Genomic DNA, 20,052 nt, shown 5'->3' with positions numbered 1-20,052 from the left:
TCTGTTAGTCAGAGGGTCCAGGAACTTGCCAGGGCCTGCAGCCAGCCTGCACACCCCAGCCAGAGCTCCCTAGGTTCCTTGCTCTTAGGACACAGCACATAGCACCAAGCATTGCCAAGGCCTCACCCTGGGGCAGCTGGGCCTGCCTCCTGCTTCAACAGTAACTAACCGCTGCAGTGTCTGAGCCCCAGTGGATGTGTCCCCTCCTGGTGTAGCCTGTGTGTCTGGTGCTCCAGGTCTCGTTAGCCACCAGCCTCTGCCACAGCAAAGAGAAGGCAGGAGGCTCTGAGACCAGCACACGAAATTGTTTGGCCGAGATATTCTCAGGGAGAGGAAAAATGTTTCTATTGTATTCTTCTTTAAAAAAAAAAAAAAAAGGCTTATAGCAAACCCCATATATTGCAAATGACTTGAAAAAGCCACTCTTTTTTGCTGTTTTTTTTTCTTTCACCAAATCTCCCTATTGGGGGCTTTCAGATGTCGCCAGGCAGAGTACAGTGACAAAAGCAGAAAAACAAAACCCATTAAAAGAAATTATTTGTGGCAGTGTTTGAAGGATGTGTTAAAAGATTCACTTTTTCCCCATGCCTTTATGGTGTAAAACCATGAACAAATAACTCTAATGAAGCATATGCTCTCAGCCAGCTCTTCTTTGGAAGTGAGTTATTAAAAAGACCAAAAGAGAATGATTTAAGAGCTCATGACTCATTTAATTTTTGTCTTTGTATGAACCAGTCATGAATCTATTGTAAAAAGATGAGAGGCGTTTGATTAGCATGGAGAGCTGTTTGCAACATTCTAGACAGTGGTTGTAGGTTCTGCATTAAAATAATCTCATTAAACACTTGGGTACATTTTGTTTTAAAATCTTGGAAAACAGTATACTTGAAGCACTCAAAGCCTTTGGCCAGCTCGTGTCAAAAACCCTGGTTACAGATGAACAACCGGTTCTTTTGAGCTTTGGATGAGCTCAAACCACAAGGAGAATTGGCCAGAGCTCTCCAAGAGACAGGGCCCGGGCCCATGGTACAACAGCCTGTGGAATTCATGGGGGTCTCTGCCCTCCCAAATACCTCCACTGGCCTTGGTTTCTCAGTGCCCTCCTCAGAATCACCCCTCTTTCCCCATAGTGTTACCGACCAGGGTTCTTGGCCTCTTTAATCAACAGAAATTGATCAGAGGCCTGACAAGAAATTCAGGCAAGGCTTTATTGGGGCCCCTGCTGCAGCAGCGGAGAGTGAGAACAAACAACAGGATCCCTTGCTGGCTCACTAGCTGAGTGGGATGGAACCGCGAGCTTGTTCTTTATATGCGGTGAGAGTAGGGGGGGGGGGGGGCGTCGGGCTGGAGGGCCAGCTTACATGGTTTGCCCACCCCTTCGGTGGTGTTGTGTGCAGAGGGTATGCGCAGTACCCTGGTTTTGCTCCCGACCCCTTGGTTTTGCTCCAGGCTCTTCAAAAGTGGCAGTTGGGTTTTTTGGCCTCTTTGTATCTTTCGTCCGGAATTTGCCCCAACTGCAGCATGCACGCAGTTATTTAGTCCCATACAGTTTCTTTGTATTCTGTTGCTCGAGGAGAGGTGTGTCCCGGTGCAAGCACTGCAGCAAAGGGGCCCAGGTCCCCAGCCTGTCTCAATAGAACTATCTTCAAGGCTTTACTTGTGCTCAGTGACCTTTTCTGGCCCCATCTCAAAGGTAGAGTCCCTCAGGAAGGTTCTGATACAGCTTCCGGACCCTGAATGCAGAGCCCCAAGCCCTACACAGGGGAGCTCACATTCAGGCTGTTTTCAGGCTTTATCTAATGAAAACGATACCGTGGTGAACATCCTTATACACACCTCTTTGCACATGTGTGTAAGCAGCCCTGTAAGATAAGTTCTTAGAAGTGGAATAACTATATCCAAGAGTGGACATGTTTTCAGTTTTGATGGATATTGCCAAATCTCCCTCCAAAAAAGTTGCACCAGTTTATACTCCCTCCAGTGGTGTAGAAGATTTTTAAACACCATAGCAGGAGAAAATTCCTGATTGCAAGCCTTGTCGGTCGCTGAAACGAGCCATGGAAGGAAATTTGATCAAATCCTCCCTGGGGTGTTTCCGGAACAGCAAGAATGCCTATCGGCTTTCTTGGCTGGGAGTGCGATCCAGTTTAGAGGAGCTGGTAAGGCCCTCTAGGCCTGCGGACTCGTGATGCAAGGGGCCCCCGGGGGGAGGGTTGCAGGGTTCCCAGATGAAGGCAGCAGGCTCGAGATGGTGTGGAACTTCAGTTGACCCTGCAGTGCAGTCTAGCGCCTGAGTCCCTTCCCATCGGGAAGGTGGGAAGGCCCCAGGAGCTGCCACCCATCCACGTGATATACTCTAGAGTCCTGGCCAGTCAAGAGGTGTCTGCCCTCTGGCCTCTGGGGATGGACGAGCTGGTGCTCAAAGCAGTGTCTCTGGCGTGAGCCTTCTCGTACAGGTACCCAGGCCCCTGTGTGCACTCAGACACTCAAGCTTGTCCCCAGGGCAAATGCTTAGCATCCACAAAACTGGGTCAGAATCTCCCCCATTTGAGTTCTGGAACCAATTACAAAGTTAGAGACAGCAGTTCATACAAGAACATCCTCACTCCGACATCAATTTCAAGTTTGGGGAGTTCTCCAAACTACCTTTAGGTTTAATAATTTAACTAGAAGGACTCACAGAACTCACTGAGAGCTGTTATACTCACAGTTATGGTTTATTATCAGGAAGGAGTACAGAATAAAATCAGCCAGGAGAAGAAGCCCACAGGACAGAGTCCAGGGGGGTCCAAATGCGGACCTTCCATTGTCTCCTGGCGCGGTCATGGCTCCCAGCATAGACGTGTAACAACATACCTACCAGGGAATCTCACCCAAGTCTGTGTCCAGAGCTTTCACTAGCACTCAATCCCATACTGCCCACGGGGATGACCCCTAGTATCCAGCCAGGAGACAGGAGGCAGAGCTGGTACCATGTGGTGCAGGGCTCCCATCATAAATCACATTGTTAGATGCTCTGGTTTGCTCAAGCAAACAAAGGCACATCCCAAGGCCTAGAGTTCACCTCCCAATAGCTGAGGGCAAAGGCCAGACTTCTCTCTGGGTAACGTTACTTCTTCACTTCACTTCCTATGGCTCCCCACGAGCCAGCACTCTAGGCTGACACACCTCCGTGCATTCAGCAAACACTAACTGAGCACCCATTCTGCACCAGGTACCATGCCACACATGGGCACAGGACAGGGGTGCACAGAGAGATGAGGTGCCTCCCCTTTGGCACTGACCACATAAACCCCAGGCAGCAAGTGACTGCACACTCCCCACAGTCCTGGGGAAGCCCGGAGCCTCCCCACAGTGCCTTCTCCCACACCTGTGGCTCCCTGTCCTGGGCCAGGCCTGGGAGTGGGCAGGAGGACAGACCCACTCCAGGCTGCTCTCACCGAACGTGACTGTCCATAGCAGCCTTCCCCTGGGGGCTCAGTGGCCAGTTAGGCATTGCTTCAAGTTGCAGGGACTTCTCTTTTAAGAGGACTTTGATCAAGAGGACTGCTTTTGCAGGCCCTCGCAGAGTGACAGGTCTGTCCTCTGAGGGGCTAGAAAGAGGTGACCAACACGGGAACCCCAGTGTGAGTCCGAGGGGTCAGCTGTGTAGAGAGAGCAGTGGTTTGGAACATGTGTGTGCACACATGCTCGTGTTTACTGCCTGTGTTCACAAGGATGTTTGTCTGTGCCCACCAATGATGCATCTGTTCTTTGCTGGGTCTGGATAATGGATGTGTGTGTTCATGTGAGTGCAGACATCTCTGAGGACTGGCCATCGTGAAGGCGCTGCATTGTTCAGTGTTTGGGTGCATTTGTGCAGGTGGGTTGCTAGGGTTAGTGAAATTCTGGGGGCCAGAGTCAAACCAGCCTGGGGGAATAGACCCTCTCCTTTACTCCATCCTCTCCAGAGAGAGCCAAGAGTGCTCCTGAGAAGGGCAGAGCTAGAAAAGCTCTGAATAAATGTTTCTAAACTTTGTAGCACTGACAGTACCATTAACCTAACCTCTGAAATCACTCTGGAGTCCTTGTGTCTAACGTTTAGTCACTAAACAATCAGCATTGATGGCTCATTTTCATATTACTTAAACCTGACTCACATGTATCACTATGACAACATCCCCCATCTTGCCTCTGCTTAAGTATTGTTTAATACTGAAGTTTCATTTAATTACTTTATTAAGGGAAGATACTTAGAAAATAGCTTTTTAAAAGGCAAAAAAAACATATCTTTAAGTAAAACTGTCTCTTTTCCAAAGACAGATGTGCATCAATACAAAGAATGGTCTAATCTGGCATCTGTTTATTTCTGGAAGGAACCTTGATTTTGCTAATACATTTCTACACATCAGAGCAAAAGAAAAAAAAGCCATCCATAAAAAGACAGTTACAGAGATGCAATCAAGCACTGATAGCAGCATTCAGACACACCTCAGAAAACCTTCAGGAGAAGAAGGATTGCAGGTTTAGTTTTATGTAACTTCTTATAAATCAATTTTTAAAGTAATTTCCTTACATCCAGTGAAGTAACTTTGATTTCTGTAGCCAGTATTCATGCTCCAGAAAATAATATGCCCTTTTTTTCTATAATTATATGATGCCTATTGTTTCAGCCCAGAGCCATTATTTTATTTAGTACAGAGTCAGGTTCTCCCCAGAGCCTAACTCACAGGCTGGTAATGAGTTAGGTGCTCAAAGTAGAGCCATAACGCATCCGGCAACCCACACACCTCCACACCTGAGTGATCAACCAAGGGATATGCCTCTGCTCCCAGGAGCAGTGAGGAAAAACAGACAGAGAGGTTAAGCAACTCTGTTAGGGGCTCCCAGAAGCCATCAGCCCAGTCTGGGACTACACGCACGGGCCCTGCCTGCTGCACTGAGTTGAGCCCTCCCAGTGTGCCCAGGCCCGAGGATGCAGCATGGAGAAGGGGGCAGGGTGGGAAAGCAGGGACAAGATTTGAGACCAACTCTCTGCCTCCCCACCAGCCACTTACTTTGGACCCCTGTGATTGGTAACATTTGGGGGCACAAGAAGGCAGGAGGTGGGCGCCTCCGTTGTCAAACCCGAAGAACCAGAACCAGGGCACAGCCCCTGCAGAGAGCCTAGCTCAGCGCCTTGTACAGTCTGCTCAGCGAATATCTACTGAGGGCTGACTCTGTGTCAGGCCCCACTAGGCACTGGTGACACAGCACTGAGCACCAGGCAAGAGGGGGGAGCTCACATTGTAGCTGGGGAGACACGTGGCAAACAGTATGCTAAATGGGAGTGAGTAAGTGCCAGGCGCTCCATGGGGGTTGCAGATAGGGCCGGCAGACAACATATGAGCAGACTAGAAGGAGGTAGAGCAAGCCAGACTGATAGTCCTGGGGTAGTGGGACAACAAGGAGAAAGTTCCTGAGGGGCCAGGATGCCAGGCATGTTGGAGCAACAGCAAGGGGCCACATGGTGGAGAGGAATGAGCAAGGGAGAGTGGAAGGAGGCGGGGTGGAGAGGGGACGGCGGGTCATCCCTGCAGACCCTCTAGGGCTGGGACTCTGAGTGAGGGGGACGTGGTCTGGCTGCGGCGCAGAGGGGCAGCAGCGGAGGACCGTGCGTCTGGCCCACAGCAGTAGCAGTGGAGGTGGTGAGAGAAGGTCAGACTCTGAATATATTGCATAGGAGAGCTCTACTTTCTCACCCCATGGGGACTGGGCATTTGTTTTGCTTTATGGTTTTCAGGGTTTTTTCTGAGGCTTAAACAAAGCAACGTATGTCAGGATTCCCAGCACACAGTTAGCTCGTGGAGACTGTGAGCTGGTGTTATTACTGGGCACCACTCTGCAGCTGATCTGTGGGAACCTCAGCCTGGGGGCTCTTCTCAGCCTGGGGTCCCATGACCACCCAACCCCGCTGAGGTGGCAAGAAGAGCAGGGGGTGCCAGAACCTGAGACTCACTACAGAGGCCCTCCTGTGAGGAAGGGCTGTGGGTATGAAGGCTCAAGAAGGCAGCACAGAGGGAAATGTCAGGGGTTCCCCAGCACCAAACCCCTTACAAACAGCTCTGGTGTTGCCCTTTGGGATGGAGTCTGTCCAGGAACCAACCAAGTGAGGTACTGAGGTTTCCCAAGGTGGGGCCGCGCCCAGCTCCCCAGTCCTCTTTCAAGATGTCATTCCACCACTGAGACTCCAAGCAAAATGTATTTTCCTGTAGATTTAGGTTTTGACACAGGAAACAGCTTAGATTAGAAATACGTCAGCCCCAGAACTGACTAACCATTAACTTTTCATAAGCAACTCAGGTATGAATCCTTTATGACTCTGTTATGGCACAGGACAAATAAGCTATCTGGTGTTTTATTTTTATTAGAGAAGCTTCCACTGCATGATAGGAATGGGGCTTTTTACAGCAGAGCAATGTTTCAGAGAAAACTCTAAGGGTTTCTTACAGCAGCCTTCTCCAATATTTCACTCCACTGGGAGCACTTCTGAGTATTTTTTCCTTGATACTAAAAGCAGGCTGCATGCATCCACTCTCCACCTTCCAACCTGTGCCTTAACCCAAACCTTTCTTGGGCCTGTACTCTTCATTGGGTTAATTAGCCAGAAAGCATCTTTGAAGGACTCATGATGGTTGTGGCCGGGCCCTTGGACAATCCTTGTGCCACACTGACTGGTGGCCTTCCGTCCCTCCTGCCACGAGATTGCTTCTGTGGAAAAAGGAAGCTCAGGAAGGACAAGGAGAATGACGGGAGGGATGGTTTGGTGTTGTCTCCAGGGGGTCAAGAGAAGTTTTTCATCTTCTGTTAATAGTAAGATAAGTAGCAGCCCCCATGTATGTCACACTTCCCACATTGGAAAATGTACTCGTGGGCATTCTCTTGCCAGATCTCCCCATCACCCCAGGAGGCAGATAGGGCATATAAATTATCCACAACTTACAGGTGGGGAAGCCAGTGCCCAGAGGGATGAGGGAACATTGGTCAGTGCCAGAGTTCAAGCTAAAACCTGAGTATCTTGAGTGCCAGCAGTGGGCTTCCCCCATCACTCCTCACAGCTAGAACTGCCCAGCCCTGTTTCTCACCAGGGAGCCAGGACCTCCTCTGTCCCATCAACTCTGAGCACCACACCTCGGAGATGTTTGGTAACTAAAGCCAAACCTGATGAAAGGTCTCCCTGAAACACCGGTAATTCCATTCCCCAGCATGTCTGCAGTTGGTACCTGGACAGAGGCAGCATTGTGCATTGTTCTGCAGGAGACAAGGCAGCTGGCTAAAGAAAGACCCTGGGGGAGTGCTGCGTGCCCAGAGCTCACCAGGGGACTCTGACCAGCTCAAAGCCCCCTCCTGCCCATCCCTCCCCACGTGCTGGCCAAATAGGATCCCACTCTGTGAGGCTGCAGAGGTCATAGGGACAAGGCTTACTGAGCCATTTCTCATGGAACCCCTGGCATCAGCCCCTCCTGCTCTCTAGTACATGCCTGCCCTTGTTTTTTGTTTGCCCTCATTTTCCTCAGAGTTCAACTTCCCTTCTCTTAGCTTACCCAGATCTCTGTAAGCTGCCTGAAATTATTTGGAGATGGAGGTGAGATCTAAACCAGTGGTAGGCAAATTATAGCCCATGGGCCAAAGGCAGCCCACCACATTTTTTTAAATCAAATTTCATTGAAACATAGTGATACTCATTAATTTAGGCATTGGTATGGCTATTTTCATGCTACAAGGCAGGGCTGAGTAGTTGACAGAAATCCTGTGGCCCAGAAAGCCAAAAACGTTTGCTATCTGGCCCTTTAAGAAAAAGATGGCTGACCCTAAAGGAGGCCGCCCTCCAGAGCTTCTCAACAGGTGGACAAGAGCCCAGGAAACTAGCCAAGCAGCAGCACAGGAGGGGCAGGTGAGCCCAGTTGTAGAAATGGAGAGGGAGGGTGCTGGGGAAGGTGTTCAAGCCAGACCTCACAGAGAAGGTGAGCAAGATCTTAAAAGGATGTGCAGGGTCTGGGCAAGCAACACGGAAGAGACATGGAGGTCCTGCTGCCCAGCCCTGCAGGGAGCTCCGGCTGAGTAAGGGGGCCAGGCAGAAAGGAAGTCTCTCGCAGCTACAGGGTTTCTGTTTTCCTGCAAAACCGGAGACCTGGCTATCCTTCCCAGGCTACTCAACAGAGAAGCCAATCTTGTTGTCTTCCTTGCCCAAGCAGGACTTTGGAGAGGACGACTCCCTCTACATCACCAAGGTGACCACCATCCACATGGGCAATTACACCTGCCATGCCTCTGGCTACGAGCAGCTGTTCCAGACCCACGTCCTGCAGGTGAATGGTTAGTAAATGGCTCCATGCATGTTGTCCCCCCAAAGTGTTCCCAAACGCCGCTCAGAACAACCCTCCTCCCCTCCTGCATTCTGCCTTCTTAAAGAAATACCTGACCCCAAAATGTCCCATCTTTCCTGTGAGTAAAGAGGGGCTGGGGAGGGGGGTGGGCAGGCAGGGGCAGAGTCTGCCAACTCATTTCCTGGTCTGGCTTTCCCCAAAGCCTCCTTTGATGAAGTGAGTCAATGTGGGAGGGGGTGAGTCACTTAGGCAGGTCACACCCAGCATCTCCAGCAGGCCCCTGCTGAATGTGGAGTGTGCCCTGTAGGTGATGTTACCAAACCGAACTTGGGTCCACCTGCCTGCTCAAGGTAAAGCCAGTCTACTGACACTGGGTTGTGGTGAAGGAAAGCGCAGCGTTTATGGGATGGGGCCAAGAAAGGAGTCCAGGCAGCTAGCGCTCAAAAGGACCCAACTCCCGAAGGCTTTCAGGGAGAGGTTTTCAAAGACAGGGGTTTGGGAGGGGGGTTGCTGTGGGGCGTGTGATCAGCTCATGGACATTCTTTTGATTGGTTGGTGGTGAGGTCATCGGGAGTCAACACCGTCAACCTTCTGGTTCCAACCGGTCTGGGTTCTACGTACTTGTGGGCAGCATAGAGTTAACTTCTTCCACCTGGTGGGGGTTTCAGGATCTGCAAAACAGCTCAAAGGACATGGCTCAGAATATTATCTATAGCCCTTGAGGAGGAACTAAAGGTCTTTGACTTTGTTTAGTGGCTAAACTATTATTATTTGTCTTGCTTAACTGTTTTCCTTTCTGCAGTTTCTCACTTGTCTGATTAAATTTATTCTTTGGCACTCAGGGCAGGCCTGGGAGTCTGAAGGTTTTCTATAGACAAGAGGCAGGTGGAGGACATGGGGGCTGGGGAGGGATTCTGTCCCAGGAAGGCCCCATAGGGTGCTGCTTGGTTACAGTGACATGGAGATGGCAAGCTGTTGTGGTCTTGATCCAGTGAGAAGCAGACACTGTCTAGAACATGCCACTCCTCCTCCAGGTACTGTGGACCCAAATCACTTATCCAGTTGGGAGGCCTCACTTTCTGCAAAAGAGGCTGGTTCCCACCTCCCTCCCCCAGAGGCTTAATGAGACTCAGCTTGGGCCCAGCCAAGCAGAACCTCAGCGGGCTGGGCAGGTTTTCTTTGCTTCTCACAGGCCCCTGTGTTGCCAGGACTCCCAGAAACTGAGAAGAATTAACCCCTGCTGATGACCACATCAACAATTACAATAGCCAGTGTTTTCTGAGACTTTCTCTGGCCAGTGCCTGGCCTAACACATCACATGGACTCTCCCAATCAGTATATTTTAACCCACTTTATGGATGAGTCTCTAGGTAAGGTCACTTTCCTGGGGGCACACCACTGGTAGGTGTCATTCTAGACCCAGGGCTTGTGCTCTGCCCTCTGTCACACTGCTGACCACTCCAGCCATCACAACAAACAAGCCATCACAGTGCCATGGCAGATCAGCACTCCAGGGAAATTAGACGTGTCCAGCCACGCCCAGCTGGGCATCACTGCTTTCACCAAGCAGGCCTGAGCAGGGTATCTGTGCACCAGAGAATAATGTGAAAGCTCCAAGTCAGCCCCAGATCCTTTGTGCCAGCTGTGTCCAGGGCTTCTGCTCTGAGATAAAGTATACACGGTGTTGAGAATAATTACATCATGAGTTTCAATGTCACTTACCTCTGGGATCCTGGGTGACAATCCGTTTAAGGACAACAGAGTGAGCTCAGCTTGCCTCTACATTTGTCCTATAGGATGTTTTAGGGATTTTTATGTTCATATGTGCCGAAGCCATATTTTATTAGTATTTCCCTTGAGCTGGGACATATTTAATCCTTTGGGGCTTTGTGGCTGTGTTTGTGGGCTTGAATCAGGGTGTACGATGAAGTTTCTGGATTTCATCAGAAATAACCCAGGGGTTCTCAGTTATAACACCCCCTGGGTGAGTCCTCCCAGGCTGCCATTCAGAGGCCAGTCTGGTGTGCAGCAGGAGGGCAGTGTCTGGCACGCTTCCTGAGCAGGGCTGCTCCAGGGGCGGAGCGTGCACTATGCAGTGTGAAGAGGGCTTTGTCATCTATAGCTGGAAAGTGGTGCCCAGCATTGTAGAGTTGGTGAATGTGTGGTTGCACAACTCAACACGGTTTGGCCCAGGTCTCTCGGGTCCTCAGACCAGCCTGAAAAAGGGAAATCACCCAGGATTCCCAGGTCCTCCATCCAGACCTTCACATCCTGCCCCCATCTCATAAGAACCAAGGGTACAAGGAGAGGGCTTGAGCCTGGTCCCCTTCATTTCCTCCAGAACAAACCTGTGGGGAAGGGAGGGGATCCACCAGCCCAGGAACCAGAGTAACTCGTGAGCGAGAGCCTGTCCTCGCCTCAGGCGCCTGCAGGAGACTCTGTGGTCTTAAACACCTTTAATACATGAATGGCAGGTCCACGGTGCTGGGAGGGCCCTTCTGCCTCCTGCTCTCCCAGAATTCTGAGACAGAGCTCATGACGGGAATGAGGCATTTCCTCCCTCCCGATGCTGAATCCAGGAGCAAGGCCCAGGCCCACGGACAACATGTGTTGCCGGGCTGAAAGTAGAGACTAGGCTGCTTCCTGTTGCTACTCGAGTGGGGAGTGGACCCTGAAGCTGGCACTGGAGAGTTCTGTTCGAGCCTCCCTAGGCACTCCACTCCCACCCCCCCCCCAGCCCAGTGATTGCTAAAGAGGCTGCCTGGGGCCTAGGGAAGTCTAAAGAGCAAAACCTCCCCACTGAGATCCAGAGAGAGGCCACCTGAGATCCATTTCTTAATTGCTGAGAGATTTAAGGCTTCTCTTCCAGCCGAAGTACTAGAGTCAGCGGCAGCATGCTGGCACCTCTGTATTTTGCCATGGGCTTTCCACCTCATTCCATGGCTTACTTTGCTCAGTTTCATGGCGGCTGGGCTGGGCCATTAGGGTGGGCCTCACTCCAGGAGCCCACAAGGTCCCTGGGCTGGGCTGACCCCCAGGTACTTGGGGGTGGCGTTTGGGTCCATTAAGCAGGTCCCTCATGCGAGCACCATACTAAGGTAGATCTGGTGTTGCCTCCCAAGGACATGAGTCCATTGCCTGCTGACCAAGGAACAAGACACGATGTTTTCAGAGTATTCCAGAAGTGAAGCGTGCTGCGTTGACTGAGAAGGAAAACCTCCCTATCTGTGTGGGAAGGTGGGAAGATGTCATTGAAAGTAAAATGGTACGAAAGACACAATTACAGTAGGAACATTTACTGAATAATTATTGGGCACCATCTCTGTTTCACAGATGAGGAAACTAGGGCTCGGAGAGATTAAGTGATTTGCCCAGGAACCCCAGCCCTACAATTAGTATATAACTGCAAAATGGATCTTGACACCAAAGCCTAGACTCTTGATGCCTTCTCCGCCCCATCCTCCCCTTTGGGACATTGCACTGTTGCTGTTGGTGAATCCAGATGTGTTCGTTCAGCAGGTCGGTGTTGATCTGCTGTCGGCTGGGGGACCGGGGACAGGAATCCTAACTCGTTTATCCCTGCCCCTGGTGCTGAGTTCACTCCTGGTCAGAAACAGCATCCAATGAAGGACCCACAGTGTAGATATAAGGGCAGCCCCTGCCCACAGCAGGACTGAAGTTGATGACCTGCACGGCTTGGTCGTCCAGCTCCAGGTGGGCTTGGCAGATCACTGTGCAGATGCCCGATGCTGCTCAGGTTCCCAGGGGGAGGCCCAGGAGGGCTGGGCTGCTGCGGAAGGCTCACCGAGGCGGTGGGCACAGGGGGCTTCCGGGCAGGAGGACTGGGAAGTTGAGAAGGCACCATCTGTGCTCAGGACAGAAGGAGCATTGCTTTGCTGAGGCATCTCGTGGAGAAGATGTGAGAAAGTTATAACAGATTCATCTGTGGGATTTGTTCCTTTTCGTCAGTCATCCCAAGCGTGAGTCAAAAGCATGAAAGATGTCCCAGAGCAGCTTGAGTAGAATTGGTGGGGTCACCCAGCTGTGCTGTGGGTGGTGGGATTTGGTCCCCTCTTGGCCTGGGAGATGGCCTGTGGCTTACTGAGCCGAGGCGGTGACCAGGACACACAGACCGGGAACAATGTTCTGCCGGTTCCTTCTCCTTGCTTCTCCTCAGTCAGAGGGAGGACAAGAAGGGGAGGATGATGAAGCGGGGAGAGGAGGCCCTGCCAGCTCCCTGCCTCTCTGAGGGCTCAGAAGACTCCATGTGAATGGCAGGTGTGCTGGGGAGGCAATGTGTGGCCAGTGAGCCCAAGAGACAGGGATACCACACATGCGAACAGGAGCTGGGTGGTGCTGTTCCACCCAAGGCACGGCACAGACCCGAGCTGGAGACACCTCTGTCATAGGGTCAAGACATGAGCTCTGAGCCAGAGAGACCTGGATTCAAGCCTAGTACCTATCCAAGTGCTGGTACTTCCTTGACATACATCTTTGGCGAGCAAACTCACCTGTAAAATGGGAATAACAATAGTGCCTCCTCCCTTATAGGCCTGATGAGATAGGATACGTGTCAAATGCTTGGGAAATGCCTGGCCAGATATAATTCAAAGTCCAAGATGGGACATATATGGGGGAGATTTTGTTTTGTCTCAAGCCATATTTAACTGTAGTTGGCGGACACAGATGGTCTGAGCTGGTAGCCCCTCAGAGACCTTCCAACTCATTATACAGATGGGAAAATCAAGACCCAGAGGAAGTTGCCAAGCCAGGAATAAAATATAGACTTTTCCCTGGAGCTGCCTCACTCCCTGGTGGCAGGGGCAGGGCTCCATATACAGGCTGGGTCACCATCTTCTGGAGCTTCTTCTCCATCCAGGACTCTGCCTTGACCTGGTTTGCTAAAGGAAACCCTTCCAGGCAACTATTTCCTTTCTCAAATTATTAGTATAACTTCCCCATAGACCAGACCTCCCAGAGATGAGGCCCAAACACTGACATAATTTATAACTTCATGCAAACTTCCCACATTGCTTCCATAGGAGGAACAGAAACTTCAGAAATAAATGATTAATCCATTAAATTAAAAACACCTTCAACCTCCCCACAGTTCAGACAAGTAACGATTCATTCCCAAAACACAATAGTAATCTCTCAAATCTGTTTATTACTCCAGCTTGGTACTTTTGTGAATGTGCCTCTTACTTAAGACATATTTATGCCGCCTTTCACCTTGGAAATGATTGATGTTTCCCAAAGAAAATGTGCCTTTGTGTTATGTATTCAAATATTTTCATGGGTAGGTTTTGCAAATTTAAAAGAAAACGAATGTGTTTATCCCAGATACATTAATTCGAATGTTTTTTAGTGTGTGAATTAACACAAAGGAAGAGGAGAGATCAAGGCCAAAAGAAAACACTTGGGCCTTTGCCTTGCTGCTGGCAGAAAGCTGTGTCTTCACCTGATTCCTACCCTGGGAAGGGTAGTTTCTCACAAAGAAAATGCAGGACTTTTTCTGACAAGACCCTGGGCAAGCAGGGGCCAAGGGTACCAAGGTCTTTGATGCCTCCCTGCCCAGGGTTCTCCTTAGGCCCTCCCTGTCCTGGCAGGAGGCTGGATCAGGGCTCTGACTGCAGTGCTCTCTCAGAGCCCCGGGGGCTGTTCCACACCAGCTGCAGTCTTAGCGATGCATCATCACATGCAAGGAGGACAGTTGGGGCCTAGAGGCAGTGGCTGAGCTTCTACGCAAATGATGGGATTTTTTTTTTTTAACATCTTTATTGGAGTATAATTCCTTTACAATGCTGTGTTAGTTTCTGCTTTACAACAAAGTGAATCAGTTATACATATACATATGTTCCCATATCTCTTCCCTCTTGCGTCTCCCTCCCTCCACCCTCCCTATCCCACCCCTCTAGGTGGTCACAAAGCACCGAGCTGATCTCCCTGTGCTATGCGGCTGCTTCCCACTAGCTATACACCCTACGTTTGGTAGTGTATATATGTCCATGCCACTCTCTCACTTCGTCACCGCTTACCCTTCCCCCTCTCCATATCCTCAAGTCCATGCTCTAGTAGGTCTGTGTTTTATTCCCATCCTACCCTAGTCTCTTCATGAAAATTTTTTTTCTTAGATTCCATATATATGTGTTAGCATACGGTATTTGTTTTTCTCCTTCTGACTTACTTCACTCTGTATGACAGACTCCAGGTCCATCCACCTCACTACAAATAACTCAGTTTCATTTCTTTTTATGGCTGAGTAATATTCCATTGTATATATGTGCCACATCTTCTTTATCCATTCATCTGTGGATGGACACTTAGGTTGCTTCCATGTCCTGGCTATTGTAAATAGAGCTGCAATGAACATTTTGGTACATGACTCTTTTTGAATTATGGTTTTCTCAGGGTATATGCTCAGTAGTGGGATTGCTGGGTCGTATGGTAGTTCTATTTATAGTTTTTTAAGGAACCTCCATACTGTTCTCCATAGTAGCTGTATCAATTTACATTCCCACCAGCAGTGCAACAATGTTCCCTTTTCTCCACACCCTCTCCAGCATTTATTGTTTCTAGAGTTTTTGATGATGGCCAATCTGACCGGTGTGAGATGATATCTCATTGTAGTTTTGATTTGCATTTCTCTAATGATTAATGATGTTGAACATTCTTTCATGTGTTTGTTGGCAATCTGTATATCTTCTTTGGAGAAATGTCTATTTAGTCACTGGCATTTTTTACAGAACTAGAACAAAAAATTTCACAATTTGTATGGAAACACAAAACACCCCGAATAGCCAAAGCAATCTTGAGAACGAAAAATGGAGCTGGAGGAATCAGGCTCCCTGACTTCAGACTATACTACAAGGCTACAGTAATCAAGACAGTATGATACTGGCACAAAAACAGTCCTTTGTTTTTAAGTGAATGGATGGTTCCACTCCCTTGACTTTCAGTCAGCTTTCGTCTTGTTGTAGAACAGCGCCACCTATTTCAGTTCAGTTGGTCTGCAAGAGCTTCCAAGTCAGGGCTGACCCAGGGTCTCACCTGGAACCTAACAGGTAGAAGCAAATCCCCCAGCCCCAACCAAGACCTCCAGAATCAGACACTGTGGGGTGGGCCCAACATTGCTTTAACAAGAGCCCCCGCTCCAGCCAGGGGATGCAGATACACACTGAAGTGTGACAGGTTCCTGGGTCCACAGATTCCCATCAAAGGGCAGGGCAGAGGCAAAGGCTAGTCTTCAAGGCTTCCACTGGGCACCTCACTGAGGAGACTGGACCACAAACCACCAGTTCACTGGACAAACCTACTATCAGTAAAGGGGTAGGCCCCACAGGCATAAGGAAGGTTGGTATTTCCTTTGTGAGGTGGAGAGAGTAGATCCAAGTGCTCTATTCTGATGTCTTCCCAGACCCCTGTCCCTATGTCCCCAAAGCGCCCTTCTGGTAATCCTCATCACACGTGCAGTTATTTTACTCATCTGCCCCCTGACAGAAAGCTTCATGAGGCCAGGGACTGGGTCAATCTTATTTACTGCTCTGTAATGCCTGACACTTGGTTGGGATGTAATAAATGTTGACTGCACAATATTGAGTTGACAGAACTTTGTAAACTCTATAAAGACCATTAATGTGCTGCTGGACTCAAAGCTGGGAAGTGCCTCAGCCCTCCTCCCCACACTGCCTCTCCCCCTCCCCCTATTTGCTATTGTAATACTTGAAATACTTTGTAATAACTGATATGGAAAAGTGACAGTCATCACTCTTGTTTTTCAAAATTTCTTCTGCTGTTCTTTCACATTCTTTCTTCTAACTAAATTTGAGAATTATTTTGTCAAGACCCCACCAATTGATTTTAACTGGAATGAGATTAAATGTTTGGTATCTTGTTTCTTAACAACAGTAAGTCTTCCTATCCAAGATCATCTCTCTCTAATTTTTCAAGTCTTTTTATATGTCTTCAGTGAGATGTTATAGTTTCATTCATTTCGGTCCACTGTGTTTTCTATCTGGCCGCTACTGGTACATAAGTGAGCTATTAATTTTGTCTGTCTGGGTACTGGCCCCTTTATGGTACTCGCTTATTAAACCTTACACTTTTGGTTCATTTTCTGGAGCATATCCAGGTAAAGTATCATTTTTCTCCACCTCTTTAATATTTATCTCTCTCATTTCTTGCCTTCTATTGACAGTAACATCCGGCAAAATGTTGAGAGTATGATATTGCCTCCTTTCCTCTTTCCTTTTTGTTTTTTCCCCACTTGATGTTTCACCATTCTGAAAAGATTGGTGCTGGTCCCACTTTTTATAGAGGTATTCTTCATTGTAGGAAGAAAATATTATTCTGTTCCTATTTTATTGAGGTTTTTTCCCTCAAGAAATGGATTTTGAATTTTTTTCAAAGGCCTTTTAGTGTCTAGCAAGAGAATCAAATGGTTTTTCTTTTTTGACTGCCTTTGACTTGCATATGATTAATTATAGATTTCCTAATAGTTAGTCATTGAAACGTATTATACTTGGTCACAGTATGTTGTTTTATTGGGTTGGCCAAACAGGTCGTGAGGTTTTTCTGTAACATCTTATGGAAAATAATACATCTTACCCAATAACACCATGCTAGGTTTGACTTGCTAATATTTTATGCGTATTTGTTTTTTGTGTGTTTTTTTAATTTTTATTGGGTTAGCCACAAAGTTCGGTCAGTTTTAACATACTACGGAAAAATCTGAACAACCTTTTGGGCCAACCCAATAATACCATGCTAGGTTTGATTTGCTAATATTTTTATGTGAGTATTTGTTTTTTGTGTTTTTTTAATTTAATTTTTGTTTTATATTGGAGTATAGTTGAGTTACAACGTTGTGTTAGTTTCTTCTGTACAGCTAAGTGATTCAGTTACACGTATACATATATCCATTCTTTTTCAGATTCTTTTCCCATATAGATTATTACAGAAATGGAGTAGAGTTCCCTGTGCTTGCTATACAGGAGGTCCCTGTTGATTATCTATTTTACGTATAGTAGTGTGTACATGTTAATCCCAAACTCCTGATTTATTCCTCCTGCCCCCACCACATTTCCTCCTGCCCGCAACCACAGGTCTGCTTTCAAAGTCTGTGAGTCTGTTTCTGTTTTGCAAATAAGTTCATTTGTATCAATTTTTTTTTTTTGGATTCCACATTTCGAAGTCTGTGAGTCTGTTTTGCAAATAAGTTCATCTGTATCTTTTTTTTTAGATTCCACATATAAATGATATCATATGATATTTGTCTTTCTCTGACTTATCCACTTAGCATGATGATCTCTAGGTCCATCAATTTTTTCTTAATTTTTATTTTATATTGGAGTATCTTGATTAACAGTGTTGTGTTAGTTTCAGGTGTACAGCAAAGTGATTCAGTTATACATATACATGTATCTATTCTTTTTCAAATTATTTTCCCATTTAGGTTATTACAGAAAATTATGTAGAGTTCTCTGTGCTATACAGTAGATCCTTGTTGATTATCTGTTTTATACATAGTAGTACATATATGTCAATTCCAGACTCTGAATTTATCCCTCCCCCCAACCTTTATCCTTTGGTAGCCATAAATCTGTTTTCTAAGTCTGTGAGACTGTTTCTATTTTGTAAATAAGTTCATTTGTATCATTTTTATAGATTCCTCATATAAGTGATATTATATGATATTTGTCTTTGTCTGACTTGCTTCATTTAGCATGATAATCTCCAGGTCCATCCATGTTGCTGCAAATGGCATTATTTCATTCTTTTTAATGGCTGGTAATATTCCATTATATAAATGTACCACATCTTCTTTAACCATTAATCTGTCAATGGACATTTACATTGCTTACATGTCTTGGCTATTGTAAACAGCGCTGCAGTGAACATCAGGGTGCATGTATCCTTCCAAATCATGTTTTTCTCTGGATATATGCCCAGGAGTGAGATGGCTGGATCATATGGTAACTCTATTTTTAGTTTTTTAAGGAACCTCCATACTGTTCTCTGCAGTGGTTGTACCAATTTACATTCCCACCAACAGTGCAGGGGAGGGTTCCCTTCTCTCCACACCCTCTCCAGCATTTATTGCTTGTAGACTTTGTGATGATGGCCATTCTGACTGGTGTGAGGTGATATATCATTGTAGTTTTGGTTTACATTTCTCTAATAATTAACAATGTTGAGCATCTTTTCATGTGCCTCTTGGCCATCTGTATCGTTTCTTTGGAGAAATGTCTATTTAGGTTTTCTGCCCAATTTTTGATTGGGTCGTTTGTTTTTTTAATATTGAGATGCATGAGCTGTTTGTAACTTTCATATATTAATCCCTTGTTAATCATGTCATTTGCAAATATTTTCTCCCATTCTGTGGGTTGTCTTTTCATTTTGTTTATAGTTTCCTATGCTGTGCAAAAGCTTTTGAGTTTAATTAGGTCCCACTTGTTTATTTCTGTTTTTATTTCTATTACTCCAGGAGATGGCTTGAAAACGATATGGCTGCGATTTTTGTCAAAGAGTGTTCTGCCTATGTTTTCTCTAGGAGTTTTATAGTATCAGGTCTTACATTTAGGTCTTTAATCCATTTTGAGTTTATTTTTGTGTATGGTGTTAAAGAATGTTCTAATTTCATCTTTTTACATGTAGCTATCTAGTTTTCCCAGCACCATTTATTGAAGAGACAGTCTTTCCTCCATTGTATAGTATTTCCTTCTTTGTCGTAGACTAATTGACCATAGGTGCATGGGTTTATTTCTGGGCTTTCTGTCCTGTTCCATTGATCTGTACTTCTGTTTTTGTGCCAGTACCATATTATTTTGATGACTGCAACTTTGTAGTATAGTCTAAAGTCAAGGAGCCTTATTCCTCCAGCTCCATTTTTCTTTCTCAAGATTGCTTTGGCTATTCGGGATCTTTAGTGTCTCCATACTAATTTTAAGATTTTTTGTTCTAGTTCTGTGAAAAATGCCATTGGTAATTTGATAGGGATTGCATTGAATCTGTAGATTGCCTTGCTTAGTATAGTCATTTTGACAATACTGACTCTTCTAATCCAAGAACATGGTATATCTCTCCACCTGTTTGTGTCATTTTCAATTTCTTTCATCAGCATCTTATAGTTTTCAGAGTACAAGTCTTTTGTCACCTTAGGTAGGTTTATTCCTAGGTATTTTATTCTTTTTGATGCAATGGTAAATGGGATTGTTTCATTCATTTCTCTTTCTGATCTTTCATTGTTCATTTATAGGAATGCAAGAGATTTCTGTGTATTAATTTTGCATCCTGCAACTTTATCAAATTCATTGATGAGCTCTAGTAGTTTTCTGGTAGCATCCTTAGGATTTAGTATGTATTGTATCATGTCGTCTGCAGTGAGAGTTTTACTTCTTTTCTAATTTGAATTCCTTTTATTTCTTTTTCTTCTCTGATTGCCATGCCTAGAACTTCAACATCTATGTTGAATAAAAGTGGTGACAGTGGACATCTTTGTCTGTTCCTGGCCTTAGAGGAAATGCTTTTAGCTTTTCACTGATGAGAATGATGTTAGCTGTGGGTTTGTCATATATGGCCTTTATTATGCTGAAGTATGTTCCCTCTATGCACACTTTATGGAGAGTTTTTATCATAAATGGGTGTTGAATTTTGTCAAAAGCTTTTTCTGCATCTATTTAGACAATCATGTGGTTTTTAATTCTTT

General features: G+C 46.7%; 1 protein-coding gene across 9 annotated transcripts in view; it reads left to right on the top strand.

Annotated features, from left to right (window-relative positions):
* FSTL4 (follistatin like 4) overlaps nucleotides 1-20,052 on the top strand; it is a 444,888-nt gene that overhangs the window by 381,532 nt on the left and 43,304 nt on the right. For 6 of the 9 annotated variants that reach the window (XR_010840231.1, XM_067031634.1, XM_067031629.1 and 3 more), the window contains one exon: nucleotides 8,211-8,334. Coding sequence is in view for 8 of the 9 variants with exons in the window: in XM_067031634.1 (XP_066887735.1) it covers nucleotides 8,211-8,334 (124 nt within the window). In the remaining variant the exon portion in view is untranslated. The remainder of the gene's footprint in view (nucleotides 1-8,210; nucleotides 8,335-20,052) is intronic. The other 3 variants (XM_067031630.1, XM_067031632.1, XM_067031628.1) reach the window with 1 other exon arrangement.

This window comes from Kogia breviceps, chromosome 4 (assembly GCF_026419965.1).
Source record: "Kogia breviceps isolate mKogBre1 chromosome 4, mKogBre1 haplotype 1, whole genome shotgun sequence".
In the NCBI taxonomy this organism is placed as follows: Eukaryota; Metazoa; Chordata; class Mammalia; order Artiodactyla; family Physeteridae; genus Kogia; species Kogia breviceps.
This window is presented reverse-complemented; position numbering and strand designations above follow the sequence as displayed.